General features: G+C 28.1%; 2 protein-coding genes across 2 annotated transcripts; both read right to left on the bottom strand.

Annotated features, from left to right (window-relative positions):
* Positions 1–581: 581 nt before the first annotated feature.
* LOC100573929 (zinc finger protein 2 homolog) lies at positions 582–1053 on the bottom strand. Its single transcript, XM_029485244.1, has one exon. The coding sequence runs from the start codon at positions 1008–1010 to the stop codon at positions 582–584; it is 429 nt and encodes a 142-aa protein (XP_029341104.1). The 5' UTR covers positions 1011–1053.
* Positions 1054–5805: 4752 nt separating this feature from the next.
* LOC100574014 lies at positions 5806–7882 on the bottom strand. Its single transcript, XM_003247043.3, has 6 exons — positions 7749–7882; positions 7498–7691; positions 7146–7358; positions 6246–6443; positions 6095–6167; positions 5806–6021 (listed from the first exon to the last, which is right to left on the bottom strand). Exons 1-6 carry the CDS (start codon positions 7772–7774, stop codon positions 5862–5864), a joined length of 864 nt encoding a protein of 287 aa, XP_003247091.1. The 5' UTR covers positions 7775–7882; the 3' UTR covers positions 5806–5861.
* Between the last annotated feature and the right edge of the window lie 1893 nt (positions 7883–9775).

Genomic DNA, 9775 nt, shown 5'->3' with positions numbered 1-9775 from the left:
CTTTTAATTTCAGCCAATTTTCTTTTTTCTTTATGTTATTTATTTAATACTAATCAATATAATAAATACATTTTCAATAATATAGATATTAAGTTAAATATAACAAGTTAATATTTATTTATGAATATAAAAATTTAGCAATTAAGTATTAAGAAACAAGATTTATATGACAAAAAAACACTTTTACAGTGCTACCATAATAATTTATCAACATAATTTATATCAGTTTGGCCCATTATTCACAGATCAATCCGAGCAGTGTGCAATGTGTGTCCGCTTGTGTGATACCAAATTGCAACTTGCCGAGAATGACTTGTCGCGTGTATTGCAAGCGTACGGTTTTTCTCTAGTGTGTATTCGTTTGTGTACCGTCAAACTGCCACTTTCAGAGAACGATTTGTCGCATACATCGCATGCGTATGCTTTTTCAACAGTGTGTGTCCGTCGATGAGTCACCAAACTGAAACTTTGGCTGAACGACGCAAGCGTATGGTTTTTCGCCAGTGTGTATGCGTCGATGAGTCGTTAAAGCACCACTTACAGAGAACGATTTGTCACATACATCGCATGCGTACGCTTTTTCACCAGTGTGTGTGCGTCGATGAGTCGTCAAACTGCAACTTTGGCTGAACGACTTGTCGCATACGTCTGCAAGCGTATGGTTTTTCGCCAGTGTGTGTGCGTCGATGAGTCGTTAAAGCACTACTTACAGAGAACGACTTGTCGCATACATCGCAAGCGTATGGTTTTTCTCCAGTGTGTGTACGTCGATGAATCGTCAATTTGCTGCTTTGGATGAACGACTTGTCACATACATCGCATGTGTATGGTTTTTCACTAGTGTGTGTTCGTTGGTGTTTTGTTAAAGATCCTTTTACAGCGAACGACTTGTCGCACACATTGCATGCGTAAGGGTTTTCGCCAGTATGCGTGAGTCGATGTATCGTTAAATTGATACTTTCGCTGAACGACTTGTCACAGACATCACTCGGGTGAGATTTCTTCTCCATCTGTTGGATTGTGTGTCGTCCGTCTGCTTCTATTAGTAAATAATTTATTGAACATGAAATTATTTATCATATAATTACTTGGTAACAAAGCTATTCTATTTAAATTGTTTAAAACCGTTTAAAAACAATCAATTTATTTATATGGCTCTTTGGTCTGGGGATGTACATACACCAATCATATTAATGTATTATGTACAACTATAAAATCTTTAATAAAAGTTATTTTAAATAAACCAAGATTTTTTCCTTCTAATTTAATATTTACAATTCTTAATGTTCAACCCTTTAGGATATCATATGAACGTCAAACTTTATTATATATGAATACAATTAAAACTTAATTAAGGATTATCAACCATCACATGATTACCAAACAAGACTAAATAATAATAACAACCTAAATATTCGGCATGATAAAACTAATTTTGGTAATCAAAGCACTATTATTAAAGGTGTTTTATTATTACGAGTATATAATATAAATGTTTTTTCATTTATTGATTTTAATCAATGTAAAAATCATGTAATTAGTGTTCTATCTTAGACTTATTGCTTTGTATTTTGGAATAATTAATTTGTAATCTTAGACTTATTTAGACTAATAGCTCTTTCTTCCCAGTCCTTCCTGTAGTCAGTACATAATAGCATAATATTTCATATTATAGTTTTATGTAGTACAAATTACAACCTTTGGAAGTGTAAATTTTGTTTTTGGTGCATATTTTACAGATCCCTTCTTGTTATTAAACTGGATTTAATTTATTTTCTAATTTTAGATTCTGAGCGGAGTGAAAATGCTAGTGGTTTTCCAATAAAGTTAATTTTTTTTTCGTTTATCCTGTATAAAAAATTACTATCAAAAGGAGTGATTCGATTTCAACATATAGTATCTTATATTTTAGCAAACTGGACTAAGATGGTACTTTAAATAGGTCATTTTTCGATTTTCCCAATAATTATTTAATGTCATGGGAAAAACCACCGAAAAATTACGAATTTAAATTTTAATTTTAATTTCTAACGCTTTATTTATCACCATAGAAAGTAATAAAAAAAAAATAATAATATAATATTAATTCAACTTACAGGCTATAATAAATAATAACAATATAAAATATCCATACTGACAAACTGTCTCTGCTCAGAATCGTTTTTCTTATACAATGATATTATATCATTGAATTCAAGTTTAATACAATCCATTATACATTGACCCACTTGTAACCTACTGTAAATCAGAGCGACATCCACTTACTCTCTTTTTTTTATCATATTACTCATAATATACAGAAATAAATATTTACAATTTGGCATCTAGTATCCATAACACAAAATAAAATCTCCATTTATTTAGACATAATTTCATTTAGTGTTATTATAATCAGTGACATGCTATCCCATTTAGCCTGTTCTCATAATAAAAATGTAATATTATAGGTACTTATAAACGTATTTATAATCATACCTCAATAACAAATAGAAGAAACTAGAAAATATTTATTGAAATTTATAACTTATAGGGTTTTATACTTTATAAACGACTTAATCATCTTTATAATTAGCGGACAAATTACTACATAAAGATAATTTCCTAATATATTGAAATTTGTGCAATATAAAAACATAACTAAACATTTTTAACGCGTAATTTTTTATTAATATAAAAATGAGCTGAATAAAAGATTTTATTTCTAACCAATTTTTCGTAAGAGGTTCGTAATATTTGTAAGATTTACTTATTATTTATTAAAAATTAGTTCCAAATTGATGCAATTAATTACAATTTAAATAAAGTACTTATATACATCTTTTTTTAGAGTTATTTGATTAAAAGTAGATATATTTTAGAAATTTATTATAAATTCTAAGGCAAGATATCAGAAAGCGTTCGGAAATATAACAATTTAAATACAATAACAATTATGTTTCATTTGCCTTTATTTTTTGATTGTTAATTGTAATTAGGTTAAAAATCAACTTATAACGTAGCATGCTACTTGATATTTTTTAAGTTACGTTAAGAACCTCAAAACATATTTATGATTACATAATATATGAAGTGGAATATATTGAATTGCGTGCTACGTTTCTTCCCACGAGGTCGACTTTTTTATTGACAAGTACGAATATAAAATATTTTTTTTGGATTCATGCGTATTATGTTATAACTTATAACACTTTAAAAATATGACTATTGGACACGTAACAGTGAAAATTAACTATCATTAACTTTGATGTAGGAATTGATAACTGTTGAATAGGTAGGTACCTACAGTTAATTACGATTGTGAAATTATTACAATAATTTAGTAATAGTATTTACTATTTAGTATATCATTATAGGTACTGAAATTGCAATAAAATCGCCCTATCACAGTCATTTACAAAAATAAGCGTGAAAAGTCTAAAATTGAAATGTCGAAGCCGAAAGGTGATTGTTCAAACAATAATCAACGTTATTAGATTATTAATACATACGTATATTATTGTCTTACAAATAAATAAGTGGTTATATATTAGCTTACATAATAGAATAAATATTTAGAACATCCCAATTTTCTCAAAATCATAATTAATTATTATTGATGCTCGCGAACTGCCAAGTACCTAGTATTTCGTGTTATTTCTATAATACTATAGAAATACTCATCTGATTATATATTTTCTTGAGGTGCAAAATAGTAAAGCAAAAAAGTCATGCAGAGAATTTATACCCTCATGGGCGAATAGGCAGGGAAACCAGGAATTTGCCGGTGGGCCTCGCCTCCGTATTTGGGCAATAGCCGGGCTCTTTTTAATCGTTTAGCAGAATAACGCGTTGGTGGGAATGTTTGGACATATGAATTGTGAATCATAGTAAATACGAAACCTACACGACTACATATGAGTATATGGTAATAATATATTAAATACATTAAATACATTTTATATTATACAATAGAAATTAGAAAAGATATTTAATTCAGTTTAATAATATTAAGGGGCGTACCTGTGTAATCACTTCGTTGACCGTAAAAAAATTGCGATTGCTCAACTCCTTTTGGGTGCAACTCAGCCCCCCCGGTAGGCACTCCGACTACGTCGGATCGCGGACAATGTGCGGTAGCATATCAAGTAGACAATGCGTGCAAATTTGATTTAATGCATTATGCTAACCTGATATACCATATTAACTAATAGCAACGAAATAAAAATTCCTATACCTACTAATTTATTAATATTTATTTATTTCTTCTATAACCAATAGCAACCATTTATAAACAAAAATGTCCACTGTAAATCTCAAAATCCCAATTTGAGCACTTCCCCCGGTGGGGATATGGGGGTAAAAAATACTTGACGATCCATTCTCATACCTACCAAATATACAAAAAAAATGTCATTAAAATCGGTCGAGCCGTTACGGAAGAGTTTATACATTAACACCACAGATTATACAAGACAAAAAAAAAATATTAACAGGTATTAATATTAATATATGAATATTATATGTAACGCAGTGGCGAATTTTCCAGGCGTAGGTACTCAGCATGCACTGCATGCTTAACAATAAAAACGTAATTAATAAAAATACAAAAATTATTTTGTCATCAATAATATATAATATAACGTATTTAAAAAAATCATTATGTATGACAAAAATGTCATCTATTTTTAGTATACTTATCGGTATCGTAACATTTACTGACAGAGCATGCGATAGCTGTAGGTGCGAGCTATACGACGCTTATTATCGGTGTGAAATACCGGTTATTCCGAGACCTTTAGCCGCGGTACTAACCACACAAGACATGCTCAGTCGGTTGCGCTTCGTCAATGAATTTTTTGATATAATTTTAACTATGACACTCACAAATAATGTGGGTTTTCTATTGGTAAAATAATTTTCAAAATTGGTTTAGTAGATCCAGAGATTACCCCTAACAACGTCACAAACATCTCCTCTTTCTAGATAACTGATAGAAGCTCGGTTAATTTAACGAGTAAATTCGAATAATTTGAAGTGTACATTTGAGGCGTAAATTACGTGTTGTTTATTTTTAATATTTTGATTGCAAGGTATTCAGCCAAAATAGCGATTTTATGAGACATGTTCTAGCGTTTGGTCTGTTTCGTTCTAGTAACCAGAACCGTGGTTGTTTTTGTTTATACTATTGCCGTTATCGTTATCGTTATCACAATTCATGATTAATTTTTTTTTTAAGTCTTACACCACGACCATGGTTAAACAAAATACCGTACTAAACCAAGCGCTCGCGAATTTCTACGTTTTCAACGTTTCAAACGTTGGCGTTCGTTCTGCAAAACGTTTGCCGCTCCAGAATTTCCTCTATATCATTATTATTATTATGTTCCTAGTGCCCAACTAAAATATACCAAAATGTATAACCATTTAAAAAATAATTGTATCTTTTTTTATCTAGATAAAAAAGTATTTATCTTTATCTTTATCTAGATAAATATGAGTTAAGTTATCTTTTATCTCTATTTAGATACATTTGATTTGCATTATCTTTATCTTTATCTAGATAAAAAAATACTTATCTAATCCGAACACTCACAAGGAAGCTCTAATAATCAATTGTAAAACATAATATAGTCATATTTCTTTTATAATATAAAGGAAACCCAAGTATTAAACAAAATTATAGTGTTCAAGCTGTAGGTACATATGAAACATGTTTTCCCGTTTAACTTGTTTATATTTATTTCACATTATGTGAAATTTAGCACACTGGACACAGTAATACTATTAAAAATAACATTATTTAGTGTTTCAAAGAATAGCATTATATAAATATGTGTATAATTTATTCTAAAATTAAATTGATTAAACTACATGTTGTTTAGTTATTTTGTTTCTCCTGCTGTAGGAGGTGTTTTATCTTCTGCTCCAGGGGTTTTTTTATCTCCTGCTGCAGGGGGCTTTTTATCTCCTGAGGTTGCTGGAGGTGTCTTATCTCCAGTTGCAGGAGGTGTCTTATTCTGAATGTTTATTTCTTTTATTAACCTGAAAATAAATTTAATAAATTAGAAAATAACAATAATAATGATAATAACTAAACATATTATCTGTTACATACTCTTCGACATCTGTTCTAGTGTCTGCATCAGTAGACTTTTTCAATATCTTTTTTAACGCTCCGATCACGAATGCTTTAATTTTAGGAGGTAAGCAAAAGATAAATTATATTATAAATTAAGTAAATTAAATATTGATAATATCAATTTTACTTTGTGGAGACTTATTTTCACATTCTTCGACTTTTGGTTTTCTTTTACCCAATGCGTTTAATTCTTTGATGTATCTTGGTATCTTGGTATGGCTTGGCTTACCAGTTACACCAGTTACAGAGTCCATTTCTTTTACATTTTCTGCTATTTTTTTCTCAACATCCTTTTCGTTAAAATATAAGGCATATTCGTTTATCGCTTTTAAATAAAAAAAAAATAAAAAATGTATATTATTATGTGGTATCTTAGAACAAAGCTTACATCCCATTCCGTTACAAAAATAAAATATTAATACCTATATATTAATAAAATATTAATTCAAAGAACGAAAATTTTAGTATTTCATAGTATATGTATTATTAGTATAATGGTCAACATCATAAAACTACGTAACACATTATTCACAATACACAATAATATGTTAGAATTATAGTTTTATTTTAAAAACCATAAAAAAAATTAGTCATGAGTTGAATTTTCTAAGGACAATTGTCCTCTAGTCACATTTTACAAAATACATTGAAGAAAATTAATTTTGATTGCAATTAACAGTAGAAAAAATGCAAACATCTATACAGTTTATAAAAATCACATTAAATATGTGAATACTAATATGTGTTACAATTTACAATTAAATAGAAAAATATTATTAATTTCAGGGGTCAGCCTTATCATGAGTCATGGCAATTATATCCGTATAAATAATAAGGTTATGTTATATTTTATTCCTTAAAATTATTACATTTTTTTTTTTATTTTAATTTAACTATTACGTTTTATGAGCTAACTATTATAATATAGGTATACAAAAAAAAACTTAAATAAGTATTTTAATAACAAATTACTTTCAGTACCTACGCTTGTTCATACAAATACTTATGTATCATCAAATGTACTAACTTTTTTTATCGGCTTCTGTATCAGTTTTTGAATCTAATATCTCTACACTTGGTTCCTGTTGTTTTGCCTTATATTGTATTGTATTAATTTTGGAGTAAAGTTCTATCATATTTTTCTCGAGTATTTTGACAATTTTCCCAATGCATTCTGGGTAATTATAATCCACTTTTAAACATTTCAAAAACTCTAACGCCCATTGAATTTGATTAATGCCTATAAAATATGAAGGAAAAATACATTATATATTAGGAAATTTGGTGTCGTTTGCTTGTGCTGTCCACGCATTTAAATATGTCTTCGAAAACATAACCAAGACATTGGTCGTTACAACCACTATAATAATAGATCTTACCACTGCGAATTTGGGTTTCTTTGTTGTACATTGACCACAGCACTGCAATCAAATTGTCAAATAAAACTGAGAATGGTAATTGTAGCGCAGATTGCTTGATGTTGCCTCTTACCGGAGCTACACGGAAGCTGTATATCAACGGACGTAATGTAGTGGCAGCTTGTTTAGCTGCAGGTTGATCTGCAGCGGGTTTGCTGTAATAAAATGCATTATACGTGAAATTTATCTACTCAAAAAACAAAAAATCATACTCATTATCTGGCGAAGTATCTCCCATATTCACGAGCCGAAAATTTTATTTGCGTTAGTTATAAATTTAAAATTATTGAATATTTATCCAAATAATTTTGTGTGCGTTACCATATTTATTATCTGTATGTATATTAATGTAGCCAGAAAAGGGAATAAAATAACATGTAGGTATTGTTGAAAAAACCATATTAAAATATCATAAACAAATTTTATTATTTTTATAATATATTAAATAAAATAGTATGTAAACTGTAGAATGTAGTTGTATAGTAATTTATATTCAATTTGTTCTTAATGTCAATATTTATTTATCATATTTATACCATATCATAATCTCTTATCAAAATTCTACACCTCTTTATTAATACCACTAATTGAGAAACTTATTTAATTTATTAAATCCAAGAAATTGGTCAGTTTAATTTTAAATTTACAAGATTTAAAAAAAATTAAATCATGGAATACGGTAATAATATATTTAACAGCAGTTTAACACAATATTATAGATTATTAACAAAATAAACATGTATATCTATATATGAGTAATTTAAGATAATTTTAAATAAAAATTGTTCACACTTGAATTGTATAAGAGAAACTACATTTTATTAAGTCTTTTAAACAAAATTTGTTTAATTTAATAACCTATCTTGACAATATTTTTTTTTCAATAATTATAATATAGAGAAAAAAATTAAATGTATTTAAAATATATTTCAGTACTAAAATGTAATATTTATAGAACTATCGAATTGATTAGAGATTCAAGACAAAATTCACAGTTAAATAATAAAAAATAATAAAATGTTTCAAATAAGGGATTCTACCAAATCAAATAAATGTTGATCAGAGTGGATTTAGGATCGTAGAAATTGATGAAAAAACAAAGAACCAAAAACAGCTAAAAGGTATGGCAGATAATAAGAAACAATAAAGAATAATCTAGGCCGTGACTAGATAGACAGCAAATCTTCTTTAATAGGATATTACGCTGTTGAAAATGAAAATACAGACAGTGGTAGATAGGTAGCTCAGAAATGAATACTAAGGCTGGTAATGTAAAAGGTAAATCCTAGGGATAAAATAGATTCTTTGGTGAAGGAAAAAATTATATTCATAAAACATTTTTTCTAAACAAAAATCAGCAGAATATTTGTTCTGAAACATAATATAATGAACATTTTTGAAAATAAAATAAGCAAAACAATAATACCGCCTTACTCACTCCAACTTTTCTAAAGCACTTATGTACTACCAACTCATATTTGATGTTGTAGTGTAACGCCTACCAAACTAACCTCTAAGTAAAATGTATAAATATTAATTTCTATTTATAAACATAATTTTGATGAGTGATATTAAAAATATTCATTATACTGTATTGTTTTATACATAAAATAAGTTGTAGTTTTATTTAATTGTTCACAATAAGTTGAAATTATTACTGTTATATTGATGCCTGCCTTCAATATAACATTCAACATTGTTCTACATTATTGAATAAATAAATAACTTAATCGAATATAAGCCTAAAGAATAAAAACAATGTATTCTATACGGTTGTGTTCATTAATAAGATTGAAACTAATATAGGTCTTGTTGTATATAGGGTATAGATAACGTACTTTTCAGCTAAAATAAATATTCACACTGAGTTTATGGTTCTAAAATGACCGGGACTCCAAAGTCAAAAATTCAAATTTTGTATGCAATATTAAAATCATACGATGTGTAGAAATGCAGTAAACCACCTTTTTAGTTTTCGTCTGATGTGTAGTGTAAGCTTTTAGAAAATAACTTGTAATACTATTGAATACAATTTTATTTTATTTAATACAACTTAGGGCTGTACGATAGTATCGATTAATCAATGTTTTTATTAAACAGAATCATCAAATGTATCAAATACAATCGATACATATGGATACTATCCGCTTCTATCGGTAATAATAATAAGGTATAATATAATAATATATACATATTATTGTGTCTCATTATTGAGTAATACACTAATACCTACAGTACC

This window comes from Acyrthosiphon pisum, chromosome X (genome assembly GCF_005508785.2).
Source record: "Acyrthosiphon pisum isolate AL4f chromosome X, pea_aphid_22Mar2018_4r6ur, whole genome shotgun sequence".
Classification (NCBI taxonomy): domain Eukaryota; kingdom Metazoa; phylum Arthropoda; class Insecta; order Hemiptera; family Aphididae; genus Acyrthosiphon; species Acyrthosiphon pisum.
Note: the sequence above shows the minus strand (reverse complement) of the source record. Positions and strands in the feature narration are given on the sequence as shown.

What these genes read in the sequence shown, in the direction of transcription:
- LOC100573929 (XM_029485244.1), bottom strand. Translation starts at nt 1,010, where the DNA reads ATGGAGAAGAAATCTCACCCGAGTGATGTCTGTGACAAGTCGTTCAGC.
- LOC100574014 (XM_003247043.3), bottom strand. Translation starts at nt 7,774, where the DNA reads ATGGGAGATACTTCGCCAGATAATGA. An exon ending in GATACTTCGCCAGATAATGA is followed by an intron (nt 7,692 to 7,748) that starts GTATGATTTTTT and finishes ATTTTATTACAG; the next exon opens with CAAACCCGCTGCAGATCAAC. An exon ending in AGAAACCCAAATTCGCAGTG is followed by an intron (nt 7,359 to 7,497) that starts GTAAGATCTATT and finishes CATATTTTATAG; the next exon opens with GCATTAATCAAATTCAATGG.